This window comes from Cucumis melo, chromosome 11 (assembly GCF_025177605.1).
Source record: "Cucumis melo cultivar AY chromosome 11, USDA_Cmelo_AY_1.0, whole genome shotgun sequence".
Classification (NCBI taxonomy): Eukaryota; Viridiplantae; Streptophyta; class Magnoliopsida; order Cucurbitales; family Cucurbitaceae; genus Cucumis; species Cucumis melo.
Window position 1 is genome coordinate 23,468,388 of NC_066867.1, and position 20,943 is coordinate 23,489,330.

Below are 20,943 nucleotides of genomic sequence, written 5' to 3' on the forward strand. Positions count from 1 at the left end.
AGTACTCATTCATCAACTCCAATCTTTTTATATAAGTACTTGTTTATTGACTTTTCTATCTTTCTTAGTTATTTGCATTCACAAGATCATGTTTCAAATTACATCTTCGTTGACCCGTCCCTCATATATGTTGGACAAAACACCTAAGAAATTAAAGCTCGCAATCTGTGCAGTAGATTAATGGCTTCAAAACAAAACTAACTCGTTTTGGCTCTATTTAATCCATGGTAAGTAATACTATAATAATCAATTCATTAAAATGTATATTGCTTCTTCTTCCATTGATATTGAAACACGTAACTCATACTTTTATGTGTTCTCCACTTAGATTTTGATCATATTATGTTTATTCAAGAAATAAAATAAGATATAGGTGATTTTCTTCTTTGAATTGAACATCTTTTTATATTTATCATCTAGGCAAATTATAGAAGCTAGGTTATGAATTATGTTAAGGCAATCTTGGAGGGGGGTGGTTCAACTTTTAATTGTTGTCGTCTTCTTTTGATTTAGCGTAGAGAAACTGGTCTGTAGACATCTTGGTTATTTAGGTTATTTAGGTAGAGAAACAAGTTTATGAATTTAAGTTATATATGAAAACAATTTACATGTATTCTTTTAATGTAGTGGTCATTGGGCACTTCTATCTATTAACGCATACGATGAGACATTCTATTATCTTGACTCACTTTGAACAACATCAAGAATAGATATTAGATATGTACACATAAGTAAGCTTCTTTCATATATGATATTTTTCATCTTAAAGTTCACTTCATTATAACGTGTAGGTTTTTTTGGCAATAGGGCTATTACTATCTTTCAATCTCATAAAAATATTCAAACAAGTCGTAAACAACCAATATGGAAAACTGTGAAGGTAAATGTAAACATATTTATTCATTAAATAAAAGTATACGGTATATGCATTATATTGGGCTATTTGCACCATTAAGTATTCTCGTATAATTTATGTATTTACAGTGTCCTTTGCAAGTTGGAGTTGAATGTGGGTACTATGTGATGAGATACATGAGAGATATAATCACTAATGGGAGTATAGTAGTTACAGATTTGGTATGTTGTGTTTAAATGATTATTTTAAATATTTTATATAATTCAAGTAATCAAAGTATTAACTTCAATATTTTAGGTTTCATATCATATTGGTACAATGACCTCATATAGTCAACTCGAGTTGGATGAAGTGCGAATGAAGCTTGCTTATTTTTTGGGTGGTCACATGTGATTATGGTGATAGCTAAGTTCTTCTAGGTTAGATAGACAAGTTTTGTTCATACAGAATATAGGTGAATTAGTTTTGTTGATATTTTGTTGATACTGGATATAGGTGAAAGACAAGTATTGATATGGTACACCTTTAAACTACACATATATTTTGTTTATATTGACATAGATGGAAAGTTTAGGCTATTGTTAAAAGTTTGGATTGCACATATATATGTTGTAATTAAGTATGTAATGACCAACTTATATATGTATGGTTCATTGATATATATATATATATATATATATATATATATATGCAATTTCTTTGATGGAAAGTTTGAGTTGATTTCAATTGTTCAATTAAGTGTATTTTAATGTTGTTGGGCTTCAAAATAGGTGCATGATAAATTATATGGATATTTTAAAATATTTAATTTTTCATTTGAAAAATTAAACTTGACATGCAAAGCGTGTCAAGAGTAAACAAATTCTTGGCAGGCAGAAAATGTCAACAAACCTTATATACTTGATGTTTATAAACTATTAAGTTTAATTTCACTTGATGCGTAAAAACTATATAAAAAAACCCCTTATTATTGACATCGGATTACTTGATGCATAAAAGTTGTCAAGAAATCTTATATACTTGACGTTTTTTACATGTCAAGGATAATTAAACTTGACACTTAAAAATTGTCAAGTAAACCTCCCTTATTCTTGACATTGGATGACTTAACACATTGAAAAGCGTCAAGTAACAAATACTTGACAGGTAAAAAGCATCAAGTAAACCCAATTTTGTAGTAGTGTTGGTTGGAACAATAAGGTGAAGTGCATAATTGTTGAGATGGAATTGTTCGACAATTGGGTGAAGGTAGCCAATTAATTTACTATGAACTGTTATTTGCTTTTAATACAAAATGAAATTGATGATTTATTTCAAAATTTCCACAGAGCCATCTTGCCACTAAGGGCTTCCTGAATAAGCATTTTTCCTATTACAATGACCTGAGCTATATGTTCGAGAAAGATCGAGTTATGGGAGCATGCTTAGAGACATTCGTCGATGTAGGGTCAAATGTGTCGGGTGGGTACGAAGGATTTTCCAATGAAGATGGAAACAATATGAAGATCCCTATGATGTACAGCCAGGGACTTGACATGCCCCCCAAGGACATCATGGGTACACAACCTAGTCACTCGAGTGAGGGTAGACGGGTTCAAGCAGATAAAAAAGGAAGTAGGGAGGCCAGAATGTGGAAACTGTGGAAATCATTCGTAGTATCATGAAATTTGCGAATGACCAGTTGAAGGCCATTGCGGAATAATGGTTAAATGTACAGTGCCAAGATGCAAGCATAACCCATGCAGAAGTTGTTAGACACTTGTAGGGAATCCCTAAACTGAGTAGATTCGACAGGGTGCACTGTATGAGGATACTGATGCACAGTGTCGACGACATGAAAGCATTCTTGGATGTACCTAATGACTTGAAGTTGAACTACTGCATAATCATTCTACAAAATAATGCTTGATTGCTTGTGATATTCCTTCGTTTGTCTCATCTGTCTTTTGCTTCATCTTCTTCACTGTATTTATCGTAATTTCAAGATGTGAAAAAAAAAAACAAAAAGCTTCTTATATGCTACAACTATATTGTTTGACAAAAACACGTCCAAAAAGTGGGAAAACAATTGTTATATTTCGAAGGTCTCACAAGCATGTCCAACAAAAAAGAACCTAGGTCTCATAAGCATGTTATATATTTTTAGTTTCGCAAAACAGAAGGAAACGAGAATTTTTTTAAAATAACAAATAGTCTAATAGAAGTTTATTTTCAAATTGTAGTATTCATTATTTGAGTAAGGAAAAATACATTTGTAAAAACAATTTTTACGTATCATTTTCTAAGAAGGGAACTATGTGACTAATCTATTAAACCAATAACCTAATCTAGCAGTCTTACCACAAAAAGTAGAGGATAGGTAATGCACAAATATGAAGAGACAGAAGTATCAGTAGATGGAGAAAAAATATTACCAAAATAGTTTATCAAATGGTATGCACAGGTATAAAGAGACAGAAGCATGATAAATGGCATAGAAAATGCAAAAACTAGGAATTCATTACAGTAGCATTAGACAATGTATGTTGTTTAGTCAAAGATTAACACAAGAACAAAATAATATAGGCATGTATAAAAGAAAATGGAACAGTAATCAAAATGTAAAGGTTTCCTATAACAGAAAATGAGCGTGGAAAAATTACACACATATGGAAATAAATCAGAAATTGATCAGTTCAGAGGACCTCATCATCAACAATCGAAAAAAAATAGTGAAAACGTTACCTCCATCCCTACCTTGTTCGAAATGACCCACTACTACTCAAGATGTAGCATCTGTCAATTCTCAATAAAGGGGAAGTCTGAGTGGCAAGGAGAAGTCTGAGCGGCAAGACTAGAAGGCCAACCATGCAACGAACCAGAGTTAGTCCCATAAATGGTTTCAGAGGCCTCAATCGTGGAATTGAAGCCAGTTAACGAAACTCATAAATGGACGATAAAGCATTTTAGAGGCAACACAATAAAATGCTTCCATCAACGAAACACAAACCTATCTCAGATCTATGATTGGGGAAAAAAAGAAGGGAATTCGTCAACGACAAGGATGAAGGGTTGGAAGACGCAAAAACAAATGGAGAAAGCCAACCTTGGACACGGGGGAATTGAAGACCGATTGAGACGGTGAATAGGGAAAGACGAAAACAAACCTTCAAAAGGGGGAAAGACAAAAACCAACCTCTGAAACGATGAAGGACAAAAACCAACCTCCAAATGGTGAAAGAGGAAGCAAAACCACGAGGATAAGAGGGATTGAGCTCGGATTAAGGGAGAGTTGGTGAGTGATTTGAGGAGGGATTACAACATACTCAAGAGAGAGAGAGAGAGAAAGGTAGTGTTATGAGGGAGTTGAGGAGGGATTGAGAAGGCCAAACGAGGAGTATGAAATAGGTTGAGGAGGTATACAATGAGAATTTTGAAACCCTAAAACTAGTTTTATGATAACAATTCCCCTAAACAAGGAGTGGTCACTCCTTCTCTTTATAAACTAGGCCCAAATAAGCCCTAATAATCTGCATCTATATTAATATTTATAAGAAATAATTGGAAAAATAATAAAATTGTAGATAACAATTTGATAAATGGCAAAAGGAGGAAAAAATAAGAAAAATAGCAAAATTATTGTGCCCCTATTTTTTTCATTATATTAAACCTGATTTTATCCCTGGTTATAGGATAATTCATAGATTACAAGTACATTGTATCTAAATGGATCCAACCAAGATAAGGTAGGATGTCTCAAATTTCACAAAAGACAGCCTATTTTGTTAACAACCTTCAAATTCAATAAATCCTAACTAAATATGCTATTTTTGTGGCTGGATTAGATCGGAGCAACCTTCCCTATAATAATGGGGAATATCTTTACAAGATTCTCGTATTTGTTAGATTTTAAACAATTTATTAACAATATCGATAATTATGATTAAATAATACATAAAGCAAATACAAGGTATTTTATATTCACAATTTTCATTTTTTGAATGGTAAAGTTTTATTAAATTCTTTAAAATTTAAATATGCTTAAACTTTCACTTCTGTCGTCATGCTAGTTTTTTCCTTCTATATTGTGTATTGAAATTTATTTTTCAATCTCATCAAAAAAAACAAATTATTTATATAATTTAAAATTGTAAACACATTTATAGATATAATTTTTAGATGATAAGGATTTTTTTTTTGTTAAATGAGTATTTGTGAGTGTTTTTTAAATGTAAACTAAAAGCATATTTTTTTTAGAAAAAAATAAATTTATGTTATTGAATTCCTAATTTTAAAAGATGCAAAAAAAATTGTTATAAATTTTAAAATTATTTGGTATTCCATTGAAATGGTTGCAATTTGAAATGTCTATTTTTTTAAATTATATATATATATATTTTTAATCAAATCATAATTTATTATCTATTTATTAATAATTTATATAAGAAAGTTATTATTTATAATTTATTTTGAAGTTGTTGGGATTTGAAGTTTGTTTAAATTGTTCTAAAATTTAAATATTATTTGTAACATGTTGAAATTATCTTGTAAATTTAAAGATATATTCATTGTTTGGACATGAAATTTATTGGGATTTGAAATTTGTTGTAATTTTTAAATTTGAGATTTTTCTTAAACAAATCATAATTTATTATCTATTTATTAATAACTTATATCAGAAAATTATTTATTTATTTATTAATAATTTAATTTGTTATTCAATTGAAGTTATTGAGATTTGAATTTGTCGTTTTTTTTAAATGAAATCGAGATATATCTTAATCAAATTACAATTTAGTTATTTATTGGGATGATATTTTCGTTTTTAATAATTTGAATTTTTTATTAAACATATTTTTTTGGCATTTAAAATTGTTTTAGGTATGTTGATATTTTTTAGAGGAGAAAATTGAGATATTATCCCAGTATGTACGGTGGCGAATGACTGTTTCATCATGGTGGTGAATGATTGTTTGCATCGGTTGGTCAACTTTTTTCATCCTCCAATCTATCTCCTTTCAATGTCACAATTGACAAGGATTGAGGATGTTGTGAAGGTAATTGTCCATGTTTTATTAACCATCAATTAATTAAACTAAGTTGCAGGAACCGAATTTGAATGAAAGAATAAGCAAAAAAAACTGTTTCTGCAAAGATCGAAGGTGGAGGCCTGACCTTTCTTTGAGAGGATTTTTTTGCAAACAGTCGTTGCTCTTTCAAGGGTAATTTTCGTCAATGGAGATGAAGAAGATGAACATGAAGGTTTTGAAATTGGCTTCAAAGGAGACGAAGAAACGAACAAGTTTGGGAAAAATTGAGGATTTGATGGCTTGCTTTAATTATTTTTGGGATATTTTGTGTTTTGGAATAATTGTATTTGAGAATGTGAGTTTTTTAGTGGGAGAGATATTTTAGATATTTTTGTAGTCTTTTTTCTCTTTTTTACGATTTTGCTATATTAACAATTTAAATTATGGTTTTTTAAAAAATATAACACAATGGCAAATATTAAAAAGTCAGAGGCGCCCACCGTCTAAAATACAAAAAATGCTCAACAACGCGCACATAATATATTTGCTACACGATCGTTTAGATTTGGCTATTGTTTTGTTACAATTTATTTTTTTAGTTACGTGATCGTTTAATTTTTTTTTAAAAAAATTTGGTTAAAGTATCGATTTCTACACTATCGTCTAATTTTGTTACATTTTTATGCATTTGGCTACTCCAATCTAAATGATATTTTTAGATTCTTTATATTCCATCCTTTAAATTTTGTTATTTGGCTATGGACAAAAATGGCAGCAAAAAAAAAATAAAAAAAATAAAGGATCAGAAGGAAAACGACGAAAGAATAACAACGAAGAAAAACAAATGGAAAGGTAAATCTAAAATATTTAAAAAATAATTAATTTCAATTTGATTATACAACAGTAAATAATTTGATGTGAAAGTTTTTTTTATTATTTATTCAAACTAAACAAGTAAATTTGACATTTTTCGGCCCTTTTTATGATATAAACGTGGTTTTCTTTTAAAAAAAAAATTATTTTGTGATTGTTTAATCAGCGGCGCATTTTAGCCAGTTGGGGAAGAATATCGCAAAACTATGGAGGGTAATCAGATGAGTATTTTTCCAGGCCAATTCGTTCGTTTCTAGTTCAACGATCGTCCTCCTCCTTCAACGATTCTCGTCTTCCTCTTCTCAGACTGTCGGTAAGATCATCAACATCTCAATTTATTCATCTATCTCACTTCATCTGCAATTGAAATTGTTGAGCCGATTTCTTCCTTTTCTTTTTTCCCCATTTTCTTCTCAATTTTCCTTAATGTTTTGGATGATCGAATACGATATCTAAAATAATCATAATTTTATGAACCAGATCTGTTTATTCCTTTCGTTGGTCGTCTATTGAATGAATTTAGGATCGTTTGAATTGAAGTCGTTGAACTTGATTCTCATTCGAAATTTCTTAGCTAAGCAGAAAGATTTGGAATCATTGTTTTCTTTTTTTACACTTATTTTGCTCGCTTGATCGGCGGGTTATTTAGCTGTCTGTCTTGTATTCTGATTGGTTGCTTGAAGCATAGAGCTATTTAAGATGCTGTGTATATTCAGGCATTTCATTGTGAAGGGTATGGAATTTAGTTAACTCAGCGTCAATTTTTGGTGAAAGAAGTGCCTGAATGTGAGAGAGTTTGATTTTCCTTTTCTTTTCCTTGTAGTGAAGTTGGTTACCGGCTATTTTTACCGGTGTATTTATTGAATCAGTATTTTGTCTGCTTTTGTAAATTGATTTGTTTGTTTCTTTCTTGTTCTTAGCCTGACAACCTGAGAAAGAAGAGATGTACCGAGTACGAAAAATTCCTTCGTTGGTTGATCTTTGTGTTAACAAAGCTATAGATAATATAAGGTTCCTTGGGGATGTTGGCGAAACTGATATACATCTTTTAGAGCGTATTTTGCCACATTGCACAGTTGACCAATTAATGCATGTGGAGAAGAGTTCAGAAGTAAGATTGTATGAATTTGCTTATTGTATTTAACTATCTAGTTTTGCTTTAGTATGTATACTCAATTGAGTACGGACTTCTTACAGGGAAGAGATCTTACTCCAGTAACTGATAAATTGTGGAAAAAATTCTATGAAAGACAGTTTGGTAAAGAAAGTACCACTACTGTAATTGAGAGGATGCGGCAAAAAAGGGTCGCATTTAGATGGATTCAATTATATGAGGTAGCTTTCCTTTTACATCTCTTCTCATGCCATTTACTTTGAGATTTGAGTGTTGAATGATGGTTTGGTTAGCGAAGATAATTGATTCCTCTGAGAATTACCATTAAAACGAAGCTATCTATTTTCAGGCGAAGATGCAGGACATTGAAAAGAATGAGAGCAAAGCTGCAGATCGAATAAAACAAAGCTACCTAAAGGAAAATGCCCGTATGTTCTATATCATATTTGCAATCTCTCTAATGGATTCCTCATAATTTTAAATCTGAACTAACAATTAGCTAGATCATGCGATGCATGCTATCTGGAAATTGTTTTCCACTCCCAACTCATACTTAATAAGAGGTTTACAATAGATAGGAATTCATGGTCGTAGTTCAGAGTGCGGAAGGAAGATTTGTATTGAAGAAAGGAATGGCGAGAGGTCCAGAAAGTTGGAGTTAGAGTTGGGCACATCAGCTTGGGTAAGAGATTGCTTAGTGGCCGCTGCGGAGCTGAGCAATCCTTTGGTTTTTTGGCGGAGAAGATGGCTGGAGTTCGCGATCATTTTCTTTCAAGTGCTTGAAAAGTCTAATTGCTCTATCATCCGTTGAATCCTTTGATGGATGAAGAACGAGGGTTCTCATTCCTGATGGCAAGAATGGTAGTGGTAGGAGACCGTTGGCAGCGGAGGTTTCTGGGCTCCTTCCATTCTCAACAAAGATTATTTCGCCCTCAACTGCAGGAACACAGTTGACTTGGTTTGGGTGGGGAAGTCAACTCAATTTCTTCGGATTTGGTTTCAAAGGCGAGTTTAGAGGGTAGGGCAGGTTCCGAGGGGAGTTTGAAGTCAGGGAAGGAATTGGATGCGGTGGTCAAGGCTGATTGTTCAAAAGTGGAGTCGGAAGGTTCTCCAGAAGATAAGAAGTGGGAATTTGATTTGCGTTCTGATTGTGAAGCAACGGTGATTATCAAAATGACTAGTGCAGCAGTGGAATGAGAGGATTTAAAGAGGGTTTTTGAGCGAGCATGGTTTCTGAAATTTGGACTTAATTTTCTTTTTTTTTCTTTTTTGTGCTAAGTTAGCTGTGGGCATCTGTGATTCGAAGGTGGAGGCGGAGGAATTAAGATTTCTTCTTCGAATCTTGGGATTTCTAGATGGTGAAGGAGGAAAGGAAACAAGTCTTTAAAGGTTGTTGGGTTACGGCGCATGATGTTCCCCCTTTTCTCATAATTAAGGAATTCATCGCCTCTTTGCCAGATTGGAGTGGAGGGTTGCTCGATGGAGAGGTGGAGCTTAGTAGTTTGAATTGGTTGGAGGAATTTAGTTTTAGGGCGAAAGATATAGCCTAAGAAGCACGGACATGGGTATGGATACGATAGGACAGGGCAATACGTCCGAACCTGTTGGGGATATGCTATATTTTAAAATTATTCTTTCTTATAATATATGTAAATTTAACATAAAATACTAAATGTTCTTCCATTTCTCAACAAAAATAAATAAATGAATAAATAAATAAATGTTCTTCACTAAAAAAAGCATAAAATGCCATTTGTCAATTTAATATTTAATCACTGTAGTGTATAGGAGTATAAAACATAATATGTATTATCAGCATTCAACCTATACATAACAATAGAAAATGGAAAGAGATTTTCCATACAAAAAAATAAAGTATTTAAGGCTAATAAAAACTATCCTCTCAAATCTCAATAACATCTTCATCCTTAATAATTTGAGTCTCCAACTTTGGATCATCTAAAGAAAAATTAGCTACTTCAAGCATGTCCACATCTTCAAGCGAATCAAAAGCATCTCCATCAATATTCCATGACTTGGTTTCTCCTTTTAAATATTCTAGAGTTCTTATAGACAAAAGACGAAGGTTATTATGAATAAATACCAAATCCTCTGCCCATTGAGACATTATTTTGTTTATTTTAAAGGAGTTAATAAAAGAATATATGCTCCAATTTCGTTCACAACATGAAGAGGATGATGGTTGTCAGTAATCTTTTGAAGCATTGGTGCATAAGTCCCATGAGTTGCCCATCAGCTTCTAGGATCTATAGTGTATCTCTTGGATATGGAATCATATTCATGAAAATCTCCAATTTTTGTAGAAAATTGAGCAAATTCTATGTTTACTTCTGCACGATCCTCAGGGCTACTAAAATATCTCTTCAAACACTTCATTCTCTATCTAGTTGTTTCGAGCAACTCAATTAGGATCTTCTGTAAGCCTCTTCCTTGTAGTGTCTATATATAAGTGCTTTAGAAAAAATGTTAAACTCGAAAAAATTCATTAATTATAAGTTTAGAATGTGCTAAACTAAAATTAATTAAATACCTTGGATTCAAAGAATGTGCTAAACAATGAAGTGGAGTACTACTCTTGTTCCAACAATTAATGAGAATGTTATACACCACCTCATATTAAGAAGAGAATTCACTTGGTCTCAACCCTCATGTTTATATACGTCATCTTCACCTTTTCAATTATGGTACCCCACATGTCATACACCAAATGCAAACAAGGTGTGTTTGTATCACAAGCTCTAATCATGTCCTGTATGGGTGTATGGGTGAAGTGAATGATTGAATATAATTGATTTTGTTCTACCAAATGTCATCGAGCATCAACCCCTTTACATGTCTTGCCTCACCACATCATCTTCTCCCTCATTGATGACCATAGTTTGTAAGCCGCCTTTAATAAGCTTAAACCTTTTAAGCGTAACGATAACAGATGCAAAATGCATTTCGGCTATTGAAAGCAATTTAAGAGGGACAAATTTATCAAATATGGCGAGGCTCATGGAATGGTTCATGATAAAAAAATTCACTACCATGATATCCCCAACAATATTAGAAATCCAACTGTACTCTCCATAAACAACTAGATTATTTTCAACATTCTTGGCAGCATAAATGTTTTTAAGGCAAGATTTAATGTATGAACAATGCATGGTGTCCATATAATTGTCAGAAATTGTGCTTCGAAAATATGTCCTACACCTTTGCAATTGGGAGCATTATCTGTTATCACATGAGCAACATTCTTATGACCGACTTCATTAATCACTTCCTTCATCAAATTTGCAATGGAGTATTTATCCTTAATCTCAGTGAAGCAGTCTAATGATTTTAGAAACATCGGTTTGCCATTAGAAATGGCCATCAAGTTAATCGACAACCTCCTTTGTGAGCCACTCCAAACTCACAATACTCACTCCCTATTTTTGCCATTCACCTTTAGTAGGTACCAATGGTATTTCAATATTAGCCTTTTCTCTTTGGAGTAGACTAATCCTCAATATATTATATCCCAGAGGCTTGTATCCTGGCAATGGGTTGTTTGCGGCATAAGTATAGACATCGATATAACGTGGGTTCCTCGCTAAATGAAACTGCAAATCCGTTGAATAAAACATTCGAGCAATAAGCGCATCCAACTGGTCTCATGATGTCTTATTGAATGATTTTTCAAGTGCACTTTGTTTTCGGTGGCAAAGGAACATTTTTTGGAGCTTTTGTTTTCATTTAAATTTTCGCCTTATCCTCTAGCATTTGCATATCTGCTATATCTTTAGGAGTGATCTTTAAACATGGCCTAATTCCTTGACCTGAGCAAATGAGCTCACTCCTGTATATGAGCTCTTCTTTATGACGTGACAAAAATTGCTTTGCCATGAAAATTTACACCCCGTCACTTAACTTCTTAATCTTAGTCGCATATTGCCATAGGGGTTTGGAATCATCTTCAATGGAATTAGTTTCCATGCAACTACTTCGTGTCATCCTAACATTTACAGAAGAGAAAAAAGGGAGTTCTGAAGTTCAATATTGATATGATATGTAAACAGAGTGGCCATTGGGCAATAACTTAAAAAGACAATTTTTGAAGTTGGTGCAGCAGGCAATAGATAAATCATAAAAGATGAAACTTCTGAAGAAAAAAAATAAGGCTTTTGAAGTTTGAAGTTGGATGGGCAAAAGACAGTTGACACCGGACAATATCTAAAAAAGATTAGAACTTTTGAAGAAAACAAATTAAAACTAGTAGAAAATAGCTAAAAGACGTACTTGATATCTACTTGATGTATCGTCGGTGGCAAGCAAGCAGTTGATAACAACAGCAAAGTCTGTCTGTTCCAATGAGAAAATATGATCGAGAACTGGAAGTTTGGGAATTTGGGTGTTTGCGTCGGAGTTGAACGGAATGGAGATGGTTGAAGTGCACAACAAGGAGGAGAGGTAAAATGATTTTAACTTTATATGAATTATTTATATTTTTTTAAAACGGTTGATGAAAGGATTCTTTCCTGTATGAAGGGTGTTTAGGAGTGTTGAAAAGGGGGTGGGGAGATTTGGTTGGCTATTCCGTATCATGTTTCTTTTTGGGCTTTGAAATAATTTTCCTCTTGACATGATTTTGTATAGCTGGGGCCCTTTCCTCTAATGGTCCCCTGGTTTTTTGTGGGCTTGGTGTTTTGCACGCCCTTGTATTATTTCATTTTTTTCGATGAAAGCCGTCTATTTCAATAAAAGAAATGGTCTTGACACCTTGTTTTGAGGTAGATCCCCGGTAACAAATTGTGGAAGTTAAAGACATCATTATACGTCTAAAACAGTCTACTAGAGCCTGGTTTGAATGCTTTGCAAAAGCAGACAGGAGCTATGGATTCAGTCAAAGCCAAGTTGATCTACGATGTTCTATAAATGTATAGGAAATGACAAGGTTTTGGTTTTGTAGTTTTTGTTGATGATATCATTCTTACAGGTAATGGTGAGGCAAGACTGACTTTCGTGAAGAAAAAGTTGCTGATGATTTCCAAATCAAAGACCTACGGACGTTAAAGTACTTCCTAGTCATGGAGTTTGCAAGGTCCAAAAGTGGCATTCTTGTCAACCAAAGGAAGTATATTCTTGATCTGCTACGTGTTTACTTCGTTGCAAGGTAGCAGAAATTACCATTAAGCAAAATATGAAAGTAGAAGCTGCAACAAAAATGAGATAAAGGAAAGAGAAATACAGAGACTTGTGGGAGACTCATATTTCTTTCTCACAAACATCTTGACATCGCTTTTGCAGTTAGTATGGAAAATCAGTTCATGCATTCTTCTAGACTAGCTCACTTTGATGTAGTTTCTAGAATCCTAAGATATTTGAAAGGTACTCCAGGAAAAGGCATATTGTTTAAAAGGCATGATTATCTCAATGTTGAAGTTTAAATTGATGTTGATTGGACAGGTAGCACGACTGATAAAAGATCCACTAGGTTATGACTCCTTTGTTGGAGGAAATCTTCTTACTTGGCGAAGTAAAAAACAAAGTGTGGTTGCAAGTAGTAGTGCAGAAGAAAAATTCATTGCTTTAGCCTATGGTATCTGCGAGGGTATATGGATGAGAAGATTGTTGGAAGAATTGAAATTCGCTTAGACGATGCACAAGCGCATTTACTGTGATAACAAGGCAGCAATTTCCATAGCTTGATTCAAACCTTAAAGTACTTCCTAGGCATGGAGTTTGCAAGGTCCAAAAGTGGCATTCTTGTCAACCAAAGAAAGTATATTCTTGATCTACTACGTGTTTACTTCATTGCAATGTAGCAGAAATTGCTAGAGCAAAATATGAACGGGAAGCTGCAACAAAAATAAGATAAAGGAAAGAGAAATACCAAAGACTTGTGGGAGACTCATATATCTTTCTCACACACATCCTGACATCGCTTTTGCAATTAGTATGGAAAATCAGTTCATGCATTCTTCTAGGCTAGCTCACTTTGATGTAGTTTATAGAATCCTAAAATATTTGAAAGGTACTCTAGGAAAAGGCATATTGTTTAAAAGGCATGATTATCTCAATGTTAAATTTTACATTGATGTTGATTGGACATGTAGCATGACTGATAAAAGATCCACTTCTGGGTATGACTCCTTTGTTGGAAATCTTCTTACTTGGCGAAGTGAAAAACAAAGTGTGGTTGCAAGTAGTAGTGCAGAAGCAAAATTTAGAGAGCCCATGGTATCTGTGAGGGTATATGGATAAGAAGATTGTTGGAAGAATTAAGATTCGCTTAGACGATGCACGAGCGCATTTATGTGATAACAAGGCAGCAATTTCCATTGCTTGATCCAGTCCTTCACGACAGGATGAAACATGTTGAAGTTGATAAGCACTTTATAGAGGTAAAGGTCGAGGTGGGAGTAATATGCATACCTTACCTTCGGACAATAGAACTAATTGTTGATGTGTTGATTAAAGGCCTTCCAAAGTGAAAATTCAATAAATTGATTGTCAAACTGGCAATGATTGATATCTTCAAACCAGCTTAAGGGGGAGTGTTGATTATTTCCTTTTTGTATTATATTTTACTGTATTGGTTGTATTATATTTGAAAAATCTACTTTTTCCTTATTTGTAATGGGTTGTTCTTAATTTAAGAAAATCCTCCTCTCTTTGTGAAATACACAAAAAATTACGTTCTTTCGCAAAAAATTAAGCACTCAACCTTATCTAAGGCACCAAGAGCTTTTCTAGTGGGTAGGTAGATCTTAGAACAGGCTCTAATGGCCAACGAAGCCAATGAGGATGCTCGGATGAAAAAGGAGGGAGTTGTGATTAACTTGACCTTTGATTGGAATTTTGTGGACAAAGTGATGTAGAAAAAGGGCTTTGGCTTTAGATGGAGGATGTGAATAAGGGATTGCATTAGGAATGTGCAATACTCCATCCTTATCAATGGAACACCAAGAGGGTTGATTCAAGCTTCTAGAGGTTTAAGGCAAAGGGATTCTTTATCTCCTATCTTGTTCTTGCTTGTTGTTGATGTTCTAAGTCGGCTTATCTTGAAGGGTGTGACCAAAAAATCATCGAGTTGTTTAGGGTAGGCTCAAATGAGGTGGCCTTATTGCATCTCCAGTTTGCTGATGACACGTTATTTTATTCGGGCAAAGAGGACTCTTTCTTGATCCTTCATCACATGGTGGAATTTTTTGAAGCCATGTCTGGTCTTAAAATCAATAGAAGCAAGTGTTAAACTATTGGGATCAACAGCAACCAAGAGAAGATTGAGAGATGGGCGGAGATGTTTGGCTGTGAAGTTGGATCCTTTCCCTCTGTTTACCTTGGGCTCCCCCGGGAGGCAATCCAAGAGCTACGACGTTTTGGAATCCCATCTTTAGGAAGATCTGTAAAAGGCTTGCCTCGTGGTAAAAAAGTTTATATTCCCAAACAAGGAGGTTAACTCTAATTAGATCGGTGCTCAATGGTATCCCTGTGTATTATTTTTCGTTCTTTCGGGCCCTGATTCAATTCGTAAAAGCTTGGGAAATTTTTCTAAGGCAAGGAGTGGATGAGGGAAGGGGCTCTCACTTGGTTAGTTGAGAGGCGGTTGGGAGGTTTGTGCGTAAGGGTGGGATGGAGATTGGTAGCCTAATTCTAAGTGGCTTTGGTGCTTTGCCTTTGAACGTAAAGTTTTGTGGTGTAGGATTATTGAGAGCAAGCATGATAACCATCCTTTTGAATTGGTGGCGAAAGGGGTTAAAGGCGCACACCGGAACCTGTGGAAAGATATTTCTTTTTAGCCTCCTACTTTCTCTCATTTTGTTAAGTGTATAGTGAGGAATGGTAAGGATGCATCTTTTTGGGAGGATTAGTGGCGAGGGGATAGAGCTCCCTCTTCTGTCTTTTCGCATCTCTATCACCTTTCTTCGTTGAAACATTGTTCGATCTCGGATTTCTTGATTTGGTCCAAGAACTGTCTTTTTCCTTTGGATTTCGTCTTCACTTGTCCAATAAGGAAATGACAGAGGTTGGGGAGTCCGTGTCTTTGGAGGATTAAGATCCCTAAGAAAGTCAGGTTTTTTATTTGGCAAGTTTTGCTTGATCGTGTGAACACTTTTGATAGGTTAATAAGGAGAACTTTGCTTGTGGGGTCTCTTTGTTGTATCCTTTGTCGGAAGGCAGAAGAAGACCTAGATCATCTCTTTGGGGTTGCCGATGTGTGAGATCGGTGTGGAATTGTTTCTTGTAGGAGTTTGACTTTAGCTTCGCTGGGCAGAGAGATGTTTGTAGGAATTCCTCCTCCATCCGCCTTTCAAAGACAAAGGCCGCTTCGTCTGGGGTATGTTTGGTGGTTTGAGATATTTAGGGAGAAGGGAATGATAGGGTGTTTAGAGGAGGGGAAAGGACCCCTAGGGGGTTTGGTTATTGATGAGATTCCACGTGTCTCTTTGGGCTTGACCCTCTTCCTTTAGTTGGGGGGAGGGAGGGTGTTTCGTTTATATTCTTTCATTTTTTCTCAATGGAAGCAATTTGAATAAAAAAATAATAATAATAAAAAAGAGATTTAGTGTTGGTTCATCTCTGGATAGATATTGTTGATTTTTACATATATTTTAGGAATCATTAGTGTTTCTGTAAGTAGATATTTTCTTAACATATGAAATTTTAAAGATTACCATGAACATTTTAGGAAAACAAAGTCGTCAAATACAGATTTGCAGCAAGGTTCCCCCTTCGAGCAATAAGAGAAGCTTTGGAGGTAAACTTTATTTGGTGGATTCTAACTCTGGCAAGGCTGCAGCTGACACCCTGCAAGAAAAAAAAAAACATTTACATGTTATTTTTCTCTTGATTTTCTGTAGGAAGTGGATATGGTTACAATGTGGCAAACACTAAGAACAAGATACTGAAGAAGGCAAAGATAGAAGTCCTTCAGAGGTAAAACTATTGAATTGGCACCGAGTGTAAATAAAATAAGGTCGTACAATCTATAGCATGTTGCTTGTTTAGAGTAACTGCCTAAAATCGAATATGCCCTAAAATTTGATCCATCTTGGCTTAGGATCTGATAAATCGGCATATCATATAGTTTTGAGGTTTTTCATCTATTTTTAAAGTCTCCATACCAAAATAACTTTTGAGCGGTAGCTTACTGCAAGCTTTATACGGGAGAACGGTTGCTATAAGAATGTCATTGTGGATCCTTGATCAGCTGAACCTAATCTCACTAAACCTCTAGAATCAATAGCTCTCATTTATAAACTTTGCACCCCTCCACCCTTGAAGCAAAGCCGCATTTCACAATGTTCAATGAAAAGTTATCCAATCACAATACCTTTCTATCTTTGGACAGTCAAGAGATGAAAAATATAAAAGCATGGCGAAGAAATGCAGTGCAGAAGAGTTCTGAGTAAGTTCCAATTGTTTGCACCATCATTCTCAATGCTTTCGGAACCTCCTGTTTTCACACTTGACAATGACGTTCACTTTGCCTCTTTGATTTTGCAGTATACCTTCGACAAAGAAGCCAATGTTTCCTGGAAGGGAATCCGCTTCAACTTCTAAAAATACTTCCACTCATATGGCCAAAAGATGGTAGCACTTCTATTTACTTTTTTCTTTTACCAAACGCAAAGTTCTGTTCTCTCACTCAGCTCCAATGTTGTATCTTCAATTTAGTTATCTCATGGTTCGAAAATTGCTCCTTTACCCTCTGACACTTCTGAAAAGCCATGTCCTGTGTATAATTTTATAATTCGTAGTTTCTTTCTCTTATAATGCAATGTTGTTTATTTTACACAAATTTTATCCTTCAAGTATGCGGAATTGTTTGTTAATGTGTGATAACATCAATCTAAATTAGCAAGTTATCAGATATACTCTGACCTGTGTTATTTTAGTGATGGGATGATCCGACTTTGCTCTTTGTTGGTTGTGGTCGTCTTTTGGATTTCATTGGTAGTATTGTACTCGCCTTTGTTTTTCTGCAACTGAAGATAGATTGTCGATTGTGTTGTTTGCAAGTTTATCTTTTTTGTTTTGTTGTATTTGTTATTTATTTCATTTTTTTCCCTCTTCTTGTGAGAGTTTGCATTGTAATCTTTTTCGTTACATCAATGAGAAGTTTTTTTTTCCTCCCTTCCCCTTTCCTTCCCATTTAACGTAAAAGTTGTATTCTGTTAATGTTATATTGTTGATATATTAACACAATTTAAACGCTGAGTATAAATCAAGCTAAAATGTTGAAACTTTTGATGGTTAATAATCTGAGAGGTTGGGCTTCGTTTTGAGGATGTTTGAACAATTTTATTTCGGTCATGAATTGTTATGCTTCAATTGCATTGACTTTCTTCTTTTTCTATTTTACGTAATTTAGGTTCATTTGTGATTTTTTTAGTAAATATTAGAGGTGAGTGATTTGAATTTAGAATATCACCATCTTCCGTATATATAGATGTCACTTAAGCTTAGATTTTGTTGACTATGTTTGTTTATTATTTCGATTAATTTTTTAGTCACCAAGGGAATGAGCAATCTATTTTAAGCAACCAAAATCAATTTAGTCTTTAAGATTTTAAAGGAATTGTCACGTTTGTTCTAACAATTTAGAGTACAGAAAATTGGCTTAGATTAGATATTGGAAGATACGGCTGGCCCAGTCTTTGAATGTGGAATACTTGGAGTTAGAAGAAAATGTGTTAAGAAGAAAATTGATTCTTAAACTGTTTATTATCAATTAACGTTGTTGTTTATTTGATCCGACCCTACTTAATAGTTCTCACTTTGCGCCTCCCCGACTTGGCCAGCAACTTGCTTTCTTCCGATGCATTATTTTACTAGCAAGACTCCGGTAAGGTATGATGCCGGTGTGGATAGCTGATCTTCCCTAACCCGCTACTGGAAGACGAGCATAGTTGGTTAGGCGCCTTGTCCACGACCTTTCTCATCTTTGTTATTCATTCAACTCTTTCTGCGGACAAGGGAGAATCTTTCTTATGCAGTGTAATCAACTTGAGTTAGTGAAAAGGCTTGATATTTGGCTCATAGCTCATTCCGAACGAGACCGATGAAACCTGCAGTTTGAAACAGAATGCATGGGAAAGTAGAAACCTTCTCATACTTCATTGTTGTATAAGAAAGGTTCAGCAACCATTTTTTTGTCCTTTTTTTTTCGATCTATTTTTTTATTCAATTTTTAAGGTTAAATATAATCTAGTTACATAATATTAAAAGTACAAATATATAAAAGATATTATCAAAAATAGAATATTTTGATAAAATATTTATACTTCATAGAAAAATCAAATAATGAATTGTGTCTTTTAGTGGTTTTGTTCTATGGAGTGTAAATAGTTTGTTCTTTTCTTTTTATTTTTGAAAAAACTCCTAAATATAATCTAGTTATATAATACTAAAAGTACCTGATATGTATCCAATCAATCTCAGACGCAAAATTAATAAGAATAATAAAAATATTTGTATCCTTCAAATGTTGCCAACATTTAATGGGCAAGATGCCTGCGTTTGGTCTCAATTATATTGCTATGTAAATGTCGTAGAAAATTTTATAGTATAGATATTATAAATTTCAAATTCAAAATTGAAAGTCAAAACAAGTGTAGTTCAATTGGCTTAAATTTATATTATGGATCTAGACTTTGATGGCGGCTGGAATAAGTTATCTTATCTTGGTTAACTTGGGATCGTTTCAGTATTTTATGTGTTTATTTCTCGATATTGTAGATGCTAAGCATAATTTGGGTAAAACCGACCCCTAACACAAATTCCTTGATATAAGCTTAATACGAGGTTTGGAGGCAAACAATAGCAAGAAACATAAGTTGGTGAAAATGATGCTAAAGTCGTGGCACTTTCTTGGCGCTGTAACTGTAAGGTAGTAGCTGCCAAATTCGAGCATTGCGTTGTCGATGTGCTCCCTAAGGTGCAGTTGTGGTTTAGACTTTGATGGGAAAACGCATGTATTGCAGTACCACTGCTCTTGGAACCTGAGAGCACTTCACGAGGAGCGTAACTGTGATGCTTCGGAGGGCCGTTGAGCTCCCCCGTTTTCTTTGTAACATGTCGTAGCAGACTACTTTTGAATACATGATTTTATATAGCTTTTCTCTCATGTACTCTTAGATCTTTTTAATAAAATTGTATTTAACAATTTTTGATGTAGTTTCGGCAATTTTCAGTTTTATTCTTCTTAATGACATTTAAGTACAATTAATTTAGTCTTTTTCATGATGCATTAAGGTTTTTATCGAGAGCATATTTAAGCCTTGCTATTAATTTGGTTGTTTTAAAAAGTTTTCGACAATCGAAGTTTTAGAAATTTTCTGTCAATAGAAATTCTCTAGTAGATGACAAAGTCTCGTCATTGTCTTTTCACAATTCTTGATTTAGGGTTGCATGCCAAGAAGATTCAAGTAAGTTTGATCGCTTACTTATGGAGTGTTCAAGCTTGGAGTGAAAAGCTAGTTCTCCTTATCTCTTGGTCATCAATCAAAAGGTAATCCAAATCTAATTCCTTTCATTGGGTTGTTTAATTGATTTAGGAATTTGAATTTAATATTAGAGGGTCATCAATTGAGTTCCTAATTATTAAATCCTAAGGTTTTTATATCATTTGATATCGGAGATAGGTTCTAGATTGGGTATATGTTTAATTGTTTTCTTGACTGAGTCTAGATTTTAGTTAGGTTTTTATTTTGTTCTTGAAATAAAAATTGGATGTTTAATTGAAATCCTAGTTTGTAATTAAAAAAAAAAAAAAGAAACTGAATTGGATTGAAAAAGAAAATTGTGAAGACATCTGTGACTGAATGAGAGAAAAAAAAAACCAAAAGAATCATCAAGTTGCTGTAAAACGTAAGAAAAAAAAATTAAGTTTTTAAGGTGCATTTGTTTGATGATTTGAATTGGGTTTTCAGTAAATTCAGTGTCGTTAGTTTCTATATTTCGTTCTTTGTTTCTTTTTGTCATTGTTTTAGTTTTTATATTTCATTCTTTGTTTCTTTTTGTCATTGTTTTATCTAGCAGTTAGCTCTTTCTTTGTTCATCTTGCGTAATTCTTTTAATTTTGAATGTTAGATTCT

At 33.9% G+C, this 20,943-nt stretch overlaps 1 protein-coding gene and 1 long non-coding RNA gene across 2 annotated transcripts; one reads left to right on the top strand and one right to left on the bottom strand.

The window, feature by feature from the left end:
- Positions 1-2,086: 2,086 nt before the first annotated feature.
- On the bottom strand, positions 2,087-4,223 carry LOC127144064 (uncharacterized). Its single transcript, XR_007815683.1, has 2 exons — positions 3,593-4,223; positions 2,087-2,819 (listed from the first exon to the last, which is right to left on the bottom strand). It is a non-coding gene; the product is annotated as an uncharacterized LOC127144064 (long non-coding RNA).
- A 2,621-nt stretch (positions 4,224-6,844) lies between these two features.
- Positions 6,845-17,717, top strand: LOC103496337 (uncharacterized). The gene is made up of 8 exons (XM_008458165.3): positions 6,845-7,051; positions 7,659-7,849; positions 7,936-8,073; positions 8,202-8,280; positions 16,533-16,601; positions 16,705-16,780; positions 17,196-17,252; positions 17,351-17,717. Exons 2-8 carry the CDS (start codon positions 7,682-7,684, stop codon positions 17,439-17,441), a joined length of 678 nt encoding a protein of 225 aa, XP_008456387.3. The 5' UTR covers positions 6,845-7,051; positions 7,659-7,681; the 3' UTR covers positions 17,442-17,717.
- Positions 17,718-20,943: the final 3,226 nt, after the last annotated feature.